At 40.5% G+C, this 19856-nt stretch overlaps 1 protein-coding gene across 3 annotated transcripts in view; it reads right to left on the bottom strand.

Moving 5' to 3' along the window:
• LOC124392239 (protein MTSS 1-like) overlaps positions 1 to 19570 on the bottom strand; it is a 35906-nt gene extending 16336 nt beyond the window's left edge. For 2 of the 3 annotated variants that reach the window (XM_046859019.1, XM_046859020.1), the window contains exons 1-3: positions 19095 to 19570; positions 6525 to 6586; positions 1851 to 1924 (exon numbers count right to left, since the gene is read on the bottom strand). In XM_046859019.1, coding sequence (XP_046714975.1) covers positions 1851 to 1924; positions 6525 to 6586; positions 19095 to 19166 — 208 coding nt within the window. In that variant the 5' untranslated portion in view covers positions 19167 to 19570. The remainder of the gene's footprint in view (positions 1 to 1850; positions 1925 to 6524; positions 6587 to 19094) is intronic. The other variant, XM_046859021.1, reaches the window with a different exon arrangement.
• Positions 19571 to 19856: the final 286 nt, after the last annotated feature.

Raw genomic sequence — 19856 nt, 5'->3', positions numbered from 1 at the left:
TATCTTCGAATCGTCTTTTTTTGACGTTTGCATATTTTGAAAGTTGACCAGTTCCGCCGAGGCGAATTTCCTGCACTTGTTTCTCTTCGCTTGTTTGTGGATCGCAGAAATACATGAATCATATAGAAAAATCATGTGAAACTTGTGTCAAATTTAAATAAGAAAAGAATGCAATGATTTGCAAATCGCATAAACCCATATATTATTCACAATAAAACACCAAAAACATATCAAATGTTTAATGTGAGAATGTATACCATTTTAATAAAAAAATTATCATTTTAAAAGGCTGCAACACGTCTCAAAAAATGATTAACACTGTGTAGCATCACATCTTCTGTCTGTATACATCTGTGAACTGAGGAGGCCCATTGCTGAAGTTGTAGGGAAAGGAATGTCATCACAAATGTGTCTGATACAGGATTTTAGCTGCTCAACAGTTCTGGGTGTCCTTTGTTGTGTTTTTTGTTTCATGCAAAACTGCATTTTGTTTCAAATGCAAAGATTTCCTTTGTTTAGCAATGATAAAGCCTTTATAAAATGTGCAATCTGCCCATTCCATGAATGCACCCCCCTACCTTCACAGATGCGACTTTTTGAACTGAGCGCTAATAACAAGCCAGATGTTCCCTCTCCTCTTTAGTACGGAGGACATGGTGTTTATGGTTTTAAAAAGAAATTCTAATTTCGATTCTTCTGACCACAGAACAGTTTCCCATTTAGCCTCAGTACATTTTAAATGAGCTTTAGCCCAGAGAGGATGGCAGAGTTTCTGGATCATGTTTACGCATGCCTTCTTCTTTGCATGATACAGATTTAACCTGCAGTTGTGGATGACACGGCAAACTGTTCACACACAATGATTTCTGGAGATGTTTATGAGCCCATGCTGTGATTTCCATTACAGAATCATGACGGTTTTAAATGAGGGCCCGAAGATCACTGGTATTCGATATTGATTTTCGTCCTTGTCTCATGTGCACGAAGATTTCTCCTGATTCTTTAAAACCTTTGATGACATTATGCATTTTAAATGATAAGATATTTAACTGTTTTGCAGAACATTATTCTGAAATCGTTCCACAATTTGTAGACACAGTCTTTTACAGATTGGTGAAGTTCTGCCCATCTTTACTTCTGAAAGACTCTGCCTCTCTGAGATACACTATTTATACCCAATCATCTTACCTTTTTTTTTTACCCTTAAAGACGGTACATTTCCTCACTTTTAAACATTGTTCTATTATAAATAAAATATGGGTTTATGAGATTTCCAAAACATTGCGTTCTATTTCAAATTGACATTTTACACAATGTCCCAACTTTTGTGGAATTGGGGTTGTAAATAACTCAGAACGCATGAAATAACATTAGACCCAAACACCCCCGACCACACCCCACCCCACACACACTTTAAAAAAAAAAGACATGAATCATATAACAAATTCCCATGGAGATGAACGATAATATTTCAGCTTCAGGTCATGTAAAAATTATAATCGTGCGATAAACCTGGTTCCTATGGCAACTCCGATAAACTTTTCGATTTATTTGATCTTCTGCCATTAAACAGGATATGAGAGTGTGATAATCGAGGCCTGCAGTCTGCTCTGAACACAATGCTTGTAGCTCGAAGTGTGTAACTAATGGTGCATTGGACGTGTCTTAACTCATCGAGTTCATTCAACTGGAAACTGTATACATGTGGAACTGTTTATCTGCGTCCGTGACCTGAGAGTGGCACAGAGCCAGTTGTGGGAAGAGACAGGAAAGGAAATGACACGTGGTGAAGTTTAGTGAGTCCAGGTGTGTGTGTGTGTGTGTGTGTGGGCACGCATGTAGTTTATTACCTCTGCTGCCTGTGGCCAAGTCCGCGACCTTCTGAAAGGCATCGAGAAAAGCGGCAACTGCCACCACCGTAGCCCTGAGAACGCACAACACATACTTCTGTGAACAATCTACACATGACTTCTTAAACAAATATAAACCCAATATAAACCACAGCATCAAGCACATTTCAACAACAGCTGACAGTAGTGTATATTTCTAGTGTATATATTCTAAATGAACAAAGGTTTGTGGATACCTGAGTATAAGATACGTATGAGCTTTTTTAAACAGACCATGCCACAATCAGTTCCTGTTTCCTGTTATACCCTCCACTCTTTTGGATTTGGGAGTGTTGTCGTAGAGATTTATGCAGTTTCATTCAAGTGTGTTAGTAAAGCAATGGTGGATGAAGTACACAAAGCATGTTGTTGAGTAAAAAGTCAGAGATTTGACATTAAAATGTAAAGAAGGTAAAGTAAAAAATGTCTCTCCAAATGGAAACACTTCAGTAAAGTACAGACATGCAAAAAAGCTACTCAAGTACAGTAACGCATTACATTTACTTCATTATTGTCCACTGCTGTAGTAAAGTCAGGTACTGATAAATTGAAGAGTCCTGGGGTGCAGTCAGCATTCACATTTATCTTATTCAAAGTTTGAGGTTAGAGCTCTATAGCAGGCCACTCAAGATCTTCCACTCCAAACCATGCAAAGCATGTCTTGCGCATCCAAAGACATCCTATACAATTGTGTGCCTCCAATTTTGTCCTTTGTCTTAGTCCCGGCCTGCCTCCGGATGGTGTTCTCTTCGATTGGAGGCCACTTTGTGCAGCTGGGGATGTTTCTCATCAATGGCCTGGGGCTCCATTAAATTATGGAGTAACACAGGAGCTTAGAGGATGGATTTGGACTGTAGTTAATGTCAACAGTCTGCTACAGTGACTCAGGACTACAGTTTGCATCTAATCACCATCACTGCACCTCAACATTATTTATCTGTAATAAATGGACATTCAGTGCCACCCAGATGAGGATGTGGTTCCCTCTTGAGTCTGGTTCCTCTCAAGGTTTCTTCCCTATGCCATCTTGAGGAGTTTTTCCTTCACCACAGTCGCCATTGGCTCGCCCATCAGGGACAAACTTACACTTATAAAGAACATCTTATTCATTTTTATCACCACATTATCTGTGTAAAGCTGCTTTGAGACAATGTCCATTGATAAAAGCGCAACACAAATAAAAATGTATTTATTTGAATTTAATTAATTTAGTTTTGAGGAAGAACCACAAATTGGCAGGAAAAGTCAGGTTTCCCAATAGTTTCTATAGTAACAACAAAAGGGTTTTGAATAAAATGTATTTCATCTGTATCTATATTTGAAAATGTCACTATACAGCTGCAAAGATGTTTTTCCACCCGGGGAAAGTCTTCGAATCTTTCCTGGTGCTCTCAAGATGCCGGGTAACATAAGCTGATTGAACAGAGAAAGAAAGACAGCCCGGTAAGGAAAGGAGTGTTTCTAGCTGCTAGGATGTACAATCTCGTCAAAAAATTTGGATTGGCAGGATTATTCCTGATAATCTTTTTTGCTGTGGAATGAAAACACTTGGGTTTGAGATTATTATGAAAAAAAGAGTTTAGAAACACATTTTAATTTGCTTCATTTCCTGCTATTTATATGTTGATGTGTTATACAACCTAGACCATAGCACATTTAGTATCAGAGAACCCATTATTTAAGCAAACAAAAATATTGGAACATGTGACTGACAAGTGCCCAGGTGTGTCCTGTTCAACAATAAATAGCGCTGAACATCTGCCCTTAGTTTAATATATATATATATATATATATATATATATATATATATATATATATATATATATATATATATATACACTGTATATATGAAAAGTCCACAGGAAAAAGGCAAGTCATTTTGAATAGGTTGGCCAATGAAAGCACCAACAGCTGAATGCAAAAACGTACAAGATTGTGAAAGGCGTGAACCCAAAAACAACATTCCTTGACCTCACTTACAACCTACACAGGGCAGGGTTGAAGGGATCACAATCCAAGTATTAAGCAAAAATGCAGAGGCTACACCAGAAGCTGCAAACCACTCATTAGAATCGAAAGGCTGGACAATAATCCATGAAAAATACAAAAGACGAGTGACAAAAGGTCTTGGAACCAAGAGGAACTTCTACCTCCAAGTGATAAAGAGGCCAAAGTGTAGAGAAGGAAAGGATCTGCTCATGAGCCAAACCATGCCAGTTCATCTGTGAAACATGGTGGAGGTAGTGTCAGTTTACAAACGAATGCATTTAAATGAATCGTGAGGAATTTAATCATTCAGCAAGACAAACTTTTTTATTTTCAAGGGGAAAATAGCCATTAATAGTTTGTCAGTCAGTCGTCATTTGAATATATTTTTCCATGATTATACGTTTCATAGCTTTTCTCTTGGTTGTGCTGCTTCCAGTAGTGTACAAGTTTACATTAGTGTTTCTATCCAATCAGATTTTAGCTATCACGTGTTACTGGTGTTAAAGAAAATCTGCCCTGAGGCCTTCAAGGAATCAACCATGTGGGAGCCTGTAGCATAAAATACATGACAATAATACTTTTGCTTTAACCAATCAGATTTCAAGCTAAAGACAGCGGGGCCATCCAGCAGGCATATAATGTTCACATCCTTTGACCGCATCTGTAGCAAACTGCACAAGCTCAAATATATCAGTAGCCGTTTTTTTTTTTTTTTTTATTTCAGAATGGCTGACAGAGGAGAAGAAATTGATTTGGTCTCAGATACACTTACAAGACCATTTTCAAGACAGATTTTTAGAGAAACGCTGGACATCGTGAGGAAAGGTCGGCCCGAACAAAACAGTAGTTAAGCGTTTTCATGAAATGTTTATACTTTCGCGTTCTCTTTCCTGTACTCAATTCGCCATCATTTCAAATCCCCAGGAAAAAAACGTAATAAAAGTTTCAATGGGGTGAGAACTCGAAATTGAACTCCTACAATGGACCACATACAGTATCTCCTGTTCTTCAAAAGCTGCGCTGGCTTCCTGTTAAACAAAGCATTGAATATTAAATCCTGCTTTTTGTTTATGAGGCAATACTTAACCTGGCTCCTTCATATTTATCTGACCTGCTCCTGACATATACCTTCTCTTAGATCAATGTCCTCATCCAACTTAGTTCTTCTACGTATGCGTTTGGCAACTATGGGATCTCGAATTTTTAGCTACGCTGCCCCATACCTGTGGAACCTACTTCCTCTTGATATCCGCAACGGCAATGCTGTCTTGATTTTCTAAACCTCATTTGAAAACACCTCTTTTCAGACAGGCAGATCGTTGACATTGTATGTGCATCAAGTTGGTTGCTGTTGTAATGACATTTCTCCTTCCACTCCAACCCATATAAAGAATATCTTCATGAAGCCGGCTTTGTCATTCGTCGTGATGAAACAGGTTTGGGTCTCATAGTTCAAGTAAAGAGAAAATGTCATGCTACAGCTTTCAAAGACGTCCTGTACAATTGCGTGCCTTTAGAATTGTGATGACAATTTGAGGAAGAACCACATATGGCTGGAAAGGTCAGGTGTCCCAATACTTATAAACACGCAGTGCAAGTTTTATAACCATGAATATAACATGGAATGGGAAATTAGGAGCTCTTTGATGTTTTATTTTTCACAAATCGTTTATTCCTCATCTACTAGTGATGAACGAGTCGTTCGTTTTCGAACGAGTCTTTAATGTGACTCAGAAGAACGAGACGTCTCGGAGAGTGATTCGTTCATTTTCTAATTTACACGAATGGGCGAAGCGTCGCAAAAATCTCAGTAGGTTATGTACAGGAAACAAAATCGAGTAGTTCATCTCACAAGTTCTCTGGTCCGAGACGTTCGTTCTTTTGTCACGTGACTCCCATATACGCTATGACAGTGATACTGGAACGAAGCGAACTAAATAACTCAAAAAAAAAAAAGAGATTCAAAGAAACCGAGTCACTAAAATGATCCGATCTTCCCATATTATCCACATGACCTATGAAGTCTTTCGAAGATCACAGCCACGTCTTTTGAGTTGAGAGTTTGCGTGGCTTGGAGGCCAAACATGGAAATGTGGGCGTCTTTAAGCCTGTATGTGGACTGTCGTGCTTCGACATGCTCGTTGCATGAGGCGAGGGAACAATCGTAGAAGAACTATTAATCCGGTGTGTTGTGTGTAAATAAAAAAAGGAACGGGTATAATGAATAAAGAAAGGGTCTGAAAGGAATCCTCGACGTGTTTCAACATCAATGGTGATGTGGTGGGACGCTTGTTTAAACACACACACACACACACACACACACACACACACACACACACACACACACACACACACACACGGTTCTTGTCTTCAGTAATGTTGATTGCGCTGGTTAACACATTCCCAGCTGACACAAGGGGTGATCTAACTCGTGAAAGATGAGACGATGAGTGTGACACGTGAGCTCGGTAATACCGCAGCTGCCCCATTGGTGTTCTGACGGAGCGCGTGTGTGTGTGTGTGGGAGAGATCGGAGAGAGAGAGATGATAAAGAAGACAGGATTTCGACTCTGTATGCAAATTTCGATCTAGGGTTATTGTGATGTTATTAGAGTGCTGTAATGAGTGCGTGCTGTGGAAGCTCACCTGAGCTGCGCCTGCAACTTTCCGGCCTTGCTGATAAAATCCTCCCACACTGGGTAGCTGCCCTGCAACAGGAGACAGAGAGAAAGAGAAAAAAAACTCTTTATGTACCCGTGTCCTTAGAGACTTACCCCGCAAATACCCCGCACATACAATTGACTCACAATAACCATCTCTCTCTCGCATTATCCTCTCGCCCTTTACCTCTCCTAATCTCTCTCATTATCTCCTCCTGCCTCGCTGTTTACCTTCGCCTTACCTTTCATCCTCCACCTCGCTCTCCCTCTCCCCCTCTCCCCTTCTCTCTGCATGCTGAATCGAGGATCAGAAAGGGTTTGTTTCTTTCTCAGCAACAGAAGCCCGCTGCTGTGCTTTCGATCAATCGCCAGACATGCTCCTAACACTTAAGTTTACACTCTACAGACAAAAGGATTGTGGATTCTAGGAGTAAGATTCCACGTGTGCTCTTATAATAACCTTGATTCTTCTGGGAAGATGTTCCACTGGATTTCTGTGGAGATTCGTTCAGCCACAAGGGTGTTAGTAAAGTCAGGCACTGATATGTTTGAGGTGAGGAGGCCTGGGGTGCAGTCAGCGTTTACATTCATCCCTAAGGTGTTCAGTAGGGTTAAAAAGGTCCACTACAAAACCATGTAAAGCAAATCTTCATGGAGCACATCTTCATGTAAAAAAAAAAGGTTTTTTATATACATGACAATGATAAAATCTAGTTGAACATTTTCAAAGAGTTGGGGGAATTATACGAGCAACGTGGGCCTAAATGTGGAATGTGATGCTCAAAAAAAGCACGTGCCGTACTTATGACCGGGTGTCCACAAACTTTTGACCATAGTGTATCTCGGCGTTCAAGCGTAAATGAACATTTCATGCTGCGGCACCAAAAAGTTGTGTACAATTGTAACAGTTTGAGGAAGAACCGCACATGGCTGGAAAAGTCGGGTGTTCCAAGATTTTTTAACAGTTTTATCGACATAAACATAAATGGAATGGGATGGAACGGAAAATCAGGAGTTCTGTGATGTACACAGAGTGTAAACATTTAATCCAGTCGATGTGATAATTCTCTTTTTTGTCTCGTCGCTCCATCGGAGGCTTCCATCGTCGCAAAAACTGAATTATAGCCCATTAATGTGATTATACAGTGACGTGCAGAAAAGCTGCGTGTCAAAGGAGACATGGTGTACATCTGAACGACCTGAAGAACATTTAACTGTCTGCGTGTGTGTGTGTGTGTGTGTGTAAGATCTCTCGTCCCTGCCTCTTTTTGAGTTTGATAACCGGAGGCAACATCTGTTTCCTTGACGACGCAAGAGGCTGCAGAACCAGTGCCATGATGCTGCAGTCTTCCCTGCCAGCACACCCCCCCTCACACACACACACACACACACACACACACACACACACACACACACACACGCGCGGTCAAATTACAGACCACAGAGCGCACTGGATCGCCTCGCCTATTCCCCAGCTATTTTATATTTCCGTCCCCATGAGTGTCAGCTCACTCACACACTCATACGCACACACACACACACACACACACACACACACACACTCGCCTTTTCAACGTGAAAATCTCCGTGAATACTATTTAATGTAATAAAAGATTGCATGATAAATTGCTTTCTTTCACGTGTTCCAGGCATGTAGACGTGTGGCTGTTCACGTAGCTTCGCTTTACTGTAATATCCGCATTTACCACTTTCATTTTCAGCATTGTGTCATGCTGATACAGCCTGCGCACGCACACACGCACACACACGCACGCACACACACGCACGCACGCACGCACTACTGCGCTGAGCCATGTGCAAAAGACATGTCTCAGCACCCTGTTCTCTGTTTTCCTACCCCCTTCACACACACACAGACACACACACACACACACACACACACACACACACACACACACACACACACACTCTCTCTCTCCATCAGGCTGCAGTGATCTATCTGTTTCCCTTCAGTGACCTCATCAGGGACACGCCCCGGATGAGACGCCCATATATCATGCGAACACACTCACTCTCAAGATTCGGTTGACATTGAGACATTGGGAGGAAACCGGAGAACAGAGAGGAGTCTACGTGAGATACGAGGGAGAACCTGAGGAATGCTTTATAGACGAATTAAGAATTAGGAGCATGGATTTGGACTGTAATTCATATTAACAGTTCTGCATTTAAGCGCCGGTCAACAATGATGGACCTGTAATGAATGGACGTTGAGGATGTGTTGAAGATGAGGACGGGTTCGCTTTTAAATCTGGTTCCACTCAAGGCTTCTTCCTCTCCTTCCCCCTGCCACAGTCGCCACTGGCTCAAGCATTAGAGATGAACTTAAAACTATACGGAACAAACTTCCAGGCACTAAACTTAAATATTCCAACTTTTGTCTCTGTAAAGCTGCTTTGGGACCATGTCCATTGTTTAAAAATCCCCGACAAATGAAACCGAACTGAATTGAGGAACACAGGAATGTTCTTGGTTGTAGTTGCATTAATGCACTAATAAGTGAAGACTTCCATTGCACCATGGAAAGTTTTATTTCTGTGACAACTATTTGAGTCAGGAAATAAAAGTGATCCGGCTGCTTCGGTTTACAAGCCGGGGTCCGCCTCCGATCCTAGAAGAAAAAAGCGTTTTTTTTTTTTTTTTAAGGATGGTTAATGGTTCATTCGAATGTCACGGAAGATCTGGGAGGTATTTAGTGCCTGGGGTCGCTTACGTGAAAGTAGTTAGAGATATTCATTCAGCGGAAGTCTAAAATTTGCACACAAAGCACAGATTCCTTAGTCCTTAGACTTAGTTTTTTGACTTCAAAGTCGCCAATTCCGAAATGTCTTGAGTAAAAGTCTTCGAGAATTTGATTTGAACAGCACTTGGGTATTTTACGCATATTGAAGATGCACTAGTCCATGACACGTGTTAGTGAAGACAAAAACGGTCGATTTGTGAGGTTTTTTTTTTCCTAAAAAACGCAAATCAAATTGTACATCTCGACACTGCATTAACCGTCAACGCAACTGCCCCTCCAACATGGCGGAATGAAAAAGATCAAACCAGTCGTTCCAAAACAAAAAAAGACAAAGAAATAAAGCGATCTGTCAAAAAAGAATCTTCGAATATCAAATATTTCATATACAAAATCTTCTGTATTGTTTAAAGATTTATAATCGCATTCTTGATGTCACCCAAATGAGGATGAGTTCCCTTTTTGAGTCTGGTTCCTCTCTAAGTTTCTTCCTCATAACATCTAAGGGAGTTTTTCCTTGTCACAGTCTCCACGGCTGATCATCAAGGATAAATACACACCATTCACCTTAACTGTTAAATTCTGTAAAGCTGCTTTGAGACAATGTCTGTTGTGAAAAGTGCAATATAAATAAACTTGACTTGACAGATAAAGTTTTAGGCTCATGTCGCAAAATAGAAGAACCATTACTATTCCATGGACAAATACAATTTAAGTAAGTCTTTGTGTATAAAATATAAACAAATATTTAGAACAATTAGAAATTTAGAAATATTAGTAACAGTGACTTGAGTAAAGTGCAGTTATTCATGTACTTTACAGCACTGTCATTAGAAATAAAAAAAAAAAAAAAAGAGAGAACAGAATTCAAAAAGCACAGTGAAGACTTTCATATGGAGGAAAAATAACATGAAACTAAACAACATGAGTCCTGAACTGAATCATATCTGAATTAAATCCTGAACTGGATCAGAAGTGAACTGTTACTTCATATTTAGTGTTTCATAAAGATGTGTGTTGTATCACCTTAAAGAGAGAAATTCACAATCTATCTAAAGGGGCTCTATACCGATGTCCCCCTGAGTAACGAAAGTTCGATTTTCCGATCCTACGATGACAAAAATGTACTAAGCACTAAGCTTTCTAAGTCTCCTTATAAACCTTTACGTTATTTCTTTATCCGAAAATGTCATTTTTTTATTCTTAAAAAAGACTTTTTCAGTGCTACCTCATACCTGCAAGGACACCAAAAACGTCAAGATTTGTAGCAGCCAGGTTCCCTCTAGGTCTCTAAATGAGCATGATCGTGCACTCAGTGAACCTCTGAATCTGCTTTTGGACAGTCGAGCACAGGCGTGTGCAAATTGCGGGCCAAGTCCGCTGCCTACCTAAGCAGGCTCATCCTACAGGGGGGGAGGAAAGAGGAGGGGAGGGCGGGGTAATAAAATAAAAGCATCATAAACCCTCTGCTTGTTGAAAACTGCAGTAACTGATCTGGCACTTGCGCCTTGTTCCTTCAGGTGAGACGCACAGATTACAGCATGAACAGACACGGGCAGCGTGACCGCCAGCAGAGACGGGACGGGGGCGGGGGAGGGGGCGGGGGGATCAGGGTGAACGGGATTAGTGCTGAAGCGGCAGCAGATGATCTACGCCGCTACAGTGGGGTTTCAGGACACTGGGGTTTCATGGAAGGCTTTTGGTGTTTGGAAGTGAACCTGTTCTTCAGATTTACATCAGTAATATTCATTTAAATGACATATATTAGTTGTATTTCTCTGTACAATATACAGGCTTGCATTGCTTACATCTGAAACAATTAAAATACTAACGGACCACAGTGTTATAAGAGTACAATCCTTCTTGATGTGTCTCTGACAGACAGACAGACAGACAGACAGACAGACAGACAGACAGACAGACAGACAGATAGATAGATAGATAGATAGATATGATTGCCATTGCATAATACAGGTAATTTTTTAATATAAAATTATAAAATTAAGTAAAATGTAATACTGTACTGTATATAACATTTTACAGTTGAACCCGGTTATGTCGCCGCCCTAGGGGTTTGCCATGAAAACCGAAAACCAGTGGCGGCAATATATTAACATGTGCTTGAAATTTCTTTATGTACATGATGTGTGTTAATAAATGAGAATGTGCATGCACGTGTTTTTGGAGGTTTTTTTACACCGTTTTTTTTCCCCCGCGATTTGTTTGATGAAGGGATGCTATAAAAATGTACATACATGTTTGCTAACAACAAAAGGCATATGTGCACCAACTAACAGCAGAGATTTACCAGTATACAATACAAACCACCGTCGATTCTCAAAACAAATTTTTATTATATTCTCCAACATTGCAAACACAAAGATCGCTCACAAAATCACAAAAAACGTGCGGGGTGTACACGCGGTTACTATGGTTTCTTTACAAAGTCTAAAATGCTTTGTGCAGATGTGCTTGCCTGTGCTGTCTGCGCACTTGATACAATGTCTTCATCGGTAATCACGCCATCAGTAACGCTGTCTTTGTTAGTTTCTATGTAATCTCGGAATTCCTGGACAGTGATGGCTAACTCCCGTGCCTCCTCTTCCAAGATAGCATCTGAAAGGCTTGATTTTTCCGCCACTTCCGCGAGTTCTTCTGCGGCTGCACGGCACTGTGCCTGAAACTCACGCCCACTAATATAAGACTCACTCTGGGTGAGGGGTACGTAAAACTTTGTAGAAGACGCGTCTTATATACACGGAAATACGGTAGTGAGATGGTGAAGTGGCATCGTTAACTAACATTTTCAAAAGCCAGCGATTGGTCATGGGGATCGAGATAACCGACGTTAAGTGGCAAATTTGCCCCCCCCTTGTGCTCGAAATATAAGGGTACGGCAACATAAAAGAATCGACATAACCGATGAGAAAATGCTAAGACAAAGCGAGAATTTGGCGGTTCCACTTCAAAAAAACGTCGACTTAATAGGGTTGTCGAGTTAACCGAGGTCGAGATAAGTGGGTTCGACTGTACTTCATTTTATAATTAATAATAAATACAAAATATTTTTATTAAAATTCCCTATAAGTCTGGGAAAATCAGACAAAAAAAATTAGTTATGTGGCAAATGCAATTCTGAGAGAAACCTGGGTGGTGATTAAAGCGGGTGATTACTGATACTGATAACATGTGTATATATATATATATATATATATATATATATATATATATATATATATATATATATATATATATATATATATACAGGAGTGCAGAATTATTAGGCAATGAGTATTTTGACCACATCATCCTCGTTATGCATGTTGTCTTACTCCAAGCTGTATAGGCTGGAAAGCCTACTACCAATTAAGCATATTAGGTGATGTGCATCTCTGTAATGAGAAGGGGTGTGGTCTAATGATATCAACACCCTATATCAGGTGTGCATAATTATTAGGCAACTTCCTTTCCTTTGGCAAAATGGGTCAAAAGAAGGACTTGACAGGCTCAGAAAAGTCAAAAATAGTGAGATATATTGCAGAGGATGCAGCAGTCTTAAAATAGCCAAGCTTCTGAAGCGTGATCATCGAACAATCAAGCGTTTCATTCAAAATAGTCGACAGGGTCGCAAGAAGCGTGTGGAAAAACCAAGGCGCAAAATAACTGCCCGTGAACTGAGAAAAGTCAAGCGTGCAGCTGCCAAGATGCCACTTGCCACCAGTTTGGCCATATTTCAGAGCTGCAACATCACTGAGTGCCCAAAAGCACAAGGTGTGCAATACTCAGAGACATGGCCAAGGTAAGAAAGGCAGAAAGTCGACCACCACTGAACAAGACACACAAGCTGAAACGTCAAGACTGGGCCAAGAAATATCTCAAGACTGATTTTTCTAAGGTTTTATGGACTGATGAAATGAGTCTTGATGGCCAGATGGATGGGCCCGTGGCTGGATTGGTAAAGGGCAGAGAGCTCCAGTCCGACTCAGACGCCAGCAAGGTGGAGGTGGAGTACTGGTTTGGGCTGGTATCATCAAAGATGAGCTTGTGGGGCCTTTTCGGGTTGAGGATGGAGTCAAGCTGAACTCCCAGTCCTACTGCCAGTTTCTGGAAGACACCTTCTTCAAGCAGTGGTACAGGAAGAAGTCTGCATCCTTCAAGAAAAACATGATTTTCATGCAGGACAATGCTCCATCACACACGCCCAAGTACTCCACAGCGTGGCTGGCAAGAAAGGGTATAAAGAAGAAAATCTAATGATATGGCCTCCTTGTTCACCTGATCTGAACCCCATTGAGAACCTGTGGTCCATCATCAAATGTGCGATTTACAAGGAGGAAAACAGTACACCTCTCTGAACAGTGTCTGGGAGGCTGTGGTTGCTGCTGCACGCAATGTTGATGGTGAACAGATCAAAACACTGACAGAATCCATGGATGGCAGGCTTTTGAGTGTCCTTGCAAAGAAAGGTGGCTATATTGGTCACTGATTTGTTTTGTTTGGTTTTGAATGTCAGAAATGTATATTTGTGAATGTTGAGATGTTATATTGGTTTCACTGGTAAAAATAAATAATTGAAATGGGTATGAATTTGTTTTTTGTTAAGTTGCCTAATAATTATGCACAGTAATAGTCACCTGCACACACAGATATCCCCCTAAAATAGCTAAAACTAAAAACTACTTCCAAAAATATTCAGCTTTGATATTAATGAGTTTTTTGTGTTCATTGAGAACATGGTTGTTGTTCAAATTAAATCCTCAAATAAAATTAATCCTCAAAAATACAACTTGCCTAATAATTCTGCACTCCCTGTATATACGCATTGTATCTTGAAAATATACAAATATACATATAGCACATAATTTAACAATACAGAGCAATTTAAAGTACCGTGATATAAACACATAACAGTATATATGTATGTGGGAGTGGGTGCGTGGACGAGCGCTAGTTCGTGAGTGGAGGGCGGAGCCAGATGAAACAAGCTTGAAGAAGCACACCTGTAGCTGTTTTGACCAATAAGTGCGCTCTGTTTTAGTGTCCGGTGATGCCGCTGATAAAAAGGAGAGAGGCAATAGCTAAAATTGGGCTTTAAAACACCAAAAACAGGGAGAAATTTAATATGCGCTCTAACACCAAGAAAACTGAACTCTGTTGACCCCTGGCGAGAGTAAGGCATCTCACAAAGCAGCAGATGTGCACATCCTGGCAGTGTCTCATACTCATACAGCGTTTTGTACTGCATATACCTTAAACTATACATACTATAATATAGAGCTGCAGCTATCGATTATTTTAGTCATGGAGCATTCGACCGATTGTTCAGTCGATTAATCGAATAATCGGATAAGAACTACGTTTTCTTTATTAAAGAGCGATAGTAAAGAAGAGAGAGAAAACAAGACGGGTCTCTTAAAATGAATGTTATTTGCTTCCTTTTCCAAAATGCAAATACAAATATATAAATAAAACTAATTATAAATGAGAACGATCTATTTCTACTATTTCGATTTTAAATGGCCTGAATCTTCTCTTTGACCATCGCTGTTCCCCCCCCGGACTGTCTGCATTACCTGTCCATAGCGCTCCAGAGTTTAGCGGGTGGTGCGTCGGTAATAATTGTCCGTGGGGAAACACAGTGAACCTTGTGTAGTTAATGGGCTAAACGGAGCGTCGAGGCAACTCGACTTATATTTGCATTTGAATTATTATACTATAATATATACATGTTCTATCTAAGTTCTCACTCACATTATATCTGAATCAGTTCAAAATAAATTGATATCTAAATAAGTTCTACATCAAATAATCCCTGGCTCAGTTAAATATTCTCAGTGAATAACTCCTTTTCATATATGGCATTTTTCATGTCAACACACGTATCATACAGCCAGAAAAAGGAAGAAATCACCATAAACCTTTCCATGTTGGAAGACAAAACAATACCCATGCACCTAAACAGAATCTAAAACTGGAGCTTCGTCCCTTGGTGTAAACGAGTGTTTGCATTCGTATATCCTGTAACAGATTAACAGCTCACCCCAGGACCCAGCTTGTACCTGACTAGCCACCGCATTGGTAAACTGATGACGACACTGGTGTTCGTGATCTGATCTACTGAGAATCCATTATAATCAGCAAAACGGATTGCATTTGTATTAGTGCTCCTAAATCTGTGCATTGGCAACTGAGATGACGCACCAATTCTGGAGATTACCAGGGGCTTTACCAGGCTCTTGTGAAAAACAAACACACACACACACACACACACACACACACACACACACACACACAGAGCTGCTTTCCTTGGCAGCTCAGAGAAACAGTCTTATGTCTAGATATTGCATTCCAGTGTATTGTTCATATTCTTTTAGTCATGAGACCCCATGAGTTCCATTTTGTACTCAGAAATTAAAATTCAGAGAGGTGGGGTAGAGTTAAAGAGAAAGAGGGCGTGGCCTAATAATGATAAGTTCTAAAAAGATCCAAAAAACCCCCAGCCTTTTATTGGCATGATAGACAGAATGCTACAAACACAGGATGCACACATCAGAGTGAAAGCCAAAAAATCACAATAGTGTGATACTGATACAATCTGATTGGATATCGCCTAATGGCACCCTTCTGTTCTAACTCCGCCTCTTTTTTTATAATCATAAATCCCCCCTCCCCCCTCCGCCACAGCGGATCATCCGTCTCTATATTACTCTGTCCTCTATGTCTGCCTCTTTCAAACCAACTACCTGCATGTCTTTCTTCATCACATCCATAAACCTCCTCCTTGGACTTAGCCTTTACCCCATGTTTCTCCTCTGCAAACCATCTCAATCACATCTCCCTCACTTTGTCCCCAAAACGTCCTACATGCGCTGTCCCTCTAATAAACCCCTTTCTAATCCTGGCGTGTGGGATTCTAATAGCTACGGTGTTTAACATGAGCAGTGTTGAATTAACATAAGAGGTGCACTGCAGTAGTCAATAAATAGTCTGGAAGACCTACAGACCCAACATTTACTCTAGAATCAACACCTTGCAGTATTAAATCCATACCTATTGTGCTGAATAAACTGATACGATATCACATAAAAACCTTTAGTTATGATTGAACACCGGTAACAGTAAATAAACACCCACAGTATGAAGTATTAAATACATACCTACAGTGTTGCTAAATGCCCAACATGGTGTATAAACTTCTGCAAGCTTTAAAAAAAACACTTAAATACCAACAGTGGTACAGAAACTCCTACAGGGAAGTTCAAACACCAGCACTGTTTATTTTGTAAATGCAAATACATACCTAAAGTGTTGAGTAAATACTTTTAGAATTGGAACAATGCGGCAATGATCAATTTTATCAACACTTACATTGTAGAAAAACACCTAAAAGGTGGTGTAAACACCTACAGGATGATATTGAATCCTACATCATAGTATAAACACCTGAAGTGTTTAATAAACAGCTACAGAGTAATAAAACACCAGCAGTATCTAACAAACACCTACAGTGTAATATACAAATGCACAAGGTGGTATAAACCCATGCAGTGTAGTGTAAACACATACAATGCCAAATAAACACCTACGGAGTGATCAAAAAACAATGTCATATAAATAATTCTATTGAAATACACACACCTAGTAAATCACCTACAGGGAAGAATAAATACAAGCAGCATAGTATAAACACCTAAAGAGTAGGAGATTTGCTTAAAATGTTAATATGAACACATACAGGGTATTTATATAATATCTCAAGTACCAAATAAATACTTTGAGGTTAAACACCTACAGGGTAGTAGAAACACCTACAAGGTTATCTAAACAACTTGCACTGCCAAATAAACACATGGAAAGTAGAATAAACACCAACAGAGTAGTATTAACACCTTACGGATGGAATAAACATCTGCAATGCCAAGTAAACACCTACAGAGTAAAAGAAACACCTACACAGTCGTAGAAACACCTACAGGGCAGTATATATAAATAAAGGGTAGTATAATTACTTGCAGTGCCAAATAAACACTTGAAAACCTACAGGGTAGTGTAAACACTCTAAGAGTAAAATAAACATTTGCAATAACAAGTAAACATCTACAAGGTAGTCTAAACACTTGCCATTCTAAATAAACACCTTGAGGGTAGAATAAACACCTGTAATGCAAAGTAAACACCTACAGGGTAGAATAAACACCTAAAAGGTAGTACACACACCTTGATGGCTGTATACACACCCACAGGGTAATATAGACACATGCAGTGCCAATTAAACACCTACTGTTACAGAGTTATAATAAACACCTACAGGGTAATATACACACCTATAAAGGTAGTATACACACCTTAAAGGCTTTATACACAACTAAAGGGTAGAATAAACACCCACAGCGTAGTACAGACACATGCAGTGCTGAATAAACACCTAAAGAGTAGAATAAACACCTACAGAGTAGAATGCACACCTTAAGGGCTTTATACATACCCAAAGGGTAAAATAAACACCCACAGCGTAGTACAAACACATGCAGTGCTGAATAAACACCTACAGGGTAATATACACACCTATAAAGGTAGTATACACACCTTAAGGGCATTATACATACCTAAAATGCAGAATAAACACCCACAGCATAGTACAGACACATGCAGTGCTGAATAAACACCTACAGAGTAGAATAAACACCTACATAGTAGAATACACACCTTAAGGGCATTATACATACCTAAAGGGTCGAATAAACACCCACAGCATAGTACAGACACATGCAGTGCTGAATAAACACCTACAGAGTAGAATAAACACCTACAGAGTAGAATACACACCTTAAGGGCATTATACATACCTAAAGGGCAGAATAAACACCCACAGCACAGTACAGACACATGCAGTGCTGAACAAACACCTACAGAGTAGAATAAACACCTACAGAGTAGAATACACACCTTAATGGCATTATACATACCTAAAGGGCAGAATAAACACCCACAGCATAGTACAGACACATGCAGTGCTGAATAAACACCTACAGAGTAGAATAAACACCTACAGAGTAGAATACACACCTTAAGGGCATTATACATACCTAAAGGGCAGAATAAACACCCACAGCATAGTACAGACACATGCAGTGCTGAATAAACACCTACAGAGTAGAATAAACACCTACAGAGTAGAATACACACCTTAAGGGCATTATACATACCTAAAGGGCAGAATAAACACCCACAGCATAGTACAGACACATGCAGTGCTGAACAAACACCTACAGAGTAGAATAAACACCTACAGAGTAGAATACACACCTTAAAGGCAGTATCCCTTCCTAAAGCAAAATATATACACCACACACCTACAAGGTAGTGTAAACACCTAAAGGAATACACACTCTAAGGGCAGTACACACACTCTAAGGGCAGTACACACTCTAAGGGCAGTACACACACTAAGGGCAGTATACACATTTTAAAGGGCAGTATCCACACCTAAAGGGGAGTATACAAACCTTACAGGCATTATACACACCTGCAGAGTAGAATACACACCTAAAGAGACGACATACACACCTAAAGAGTAGAATACACACCACACGTATTTAAACTTCTCTTGCGCGCGCGCTCACACTCACACACACACACACACACACACAGCCCCGAGTCCACTTCAGCTGCCAGGCAACCCCGCATCATCTCCATCATCATATAAATATATCAAATTCCCGACATCACAAGTCGATGAAAAAAGCACCGCCATGATCACCGTTACCGAGTCGCGAATGTTCCGGTAAGCGTTACCTTCATGTCGGTGATGACTGTTTGGAAAAGTCCTCCGAGCGCGCTGCACTCTCTCTCCATGACCGCCTCCATTTCTGTGCAGCCGAAGCGGGTAATGGTGGCGGAAGAAGGAGGCTTTAGTCGGTTACCGAACCGCGCGCTCCGTTACCGAACCCTAACGCGTAACGGCGGCGCGCGCTGGCGTTACACTCCACAATAAAATCAACCCCTTGGGAAGATGAAAGAGGAGGGATGAAAAGCACCGCCTCCTCCGGTAACGGCTCTACAGCGAACGTGACGCTTTACCGGCGGTTGCCATGGCGAGAACGTAACCCCCCTGTCACACACCTCGGACGCCTCATTCCGACATAATTCATAAAACGGAAACGAAACCGGAAACAATTAATTAATTTTTTAAAATGAACAACGGTGTTCGGTTAATGCGCACGCGGTCACGTCGCCCGTTCCCCCCGGAGCGGACTCGATAGCGCGCGTATGATTGACAGCCCCTGAAACCACGCCCCCTTTCTTCACCTGCTGCTGCTGCTCCTCATCCTCCGCCTCCTTCCAGTCGAAACTGCCGATCCGACTCGCTTCACTGAATCGATTCCTTTTTACAAGCGGTTTAACATGCGAGTCATCAATTTGATTCAAATGAATCGACTCTTTTATCGTTAATAATCAATTAACGACCGCACTTGGAATTACAACTACACAGCGCCAGCTAGTGTTTATGAATGAAACCTTGATTGAAATAGTGTAGATCATTTGTTTCTAATTGGT

This window comes from Silurus meridionalis, chromosome 10 (assembly GCF_014805685.1).
Source record: "Silurus meridionalis isolate SWU-2019-XX chromosome 10, ASM1480568v1, whole genome shotgun sequence".
Classification (NCBI taxonomy): Eukaryota; Metazoa; Chordata; class Actinopteri; order Siluriformes; family Siluridae; genus Silurus; species Silurus meridionalis.
The sequence above is the reverse complement of the archived record's forward strand: the minus strand, read 5'-3'. Positions and strand labels throughout refer to the sequence as shown.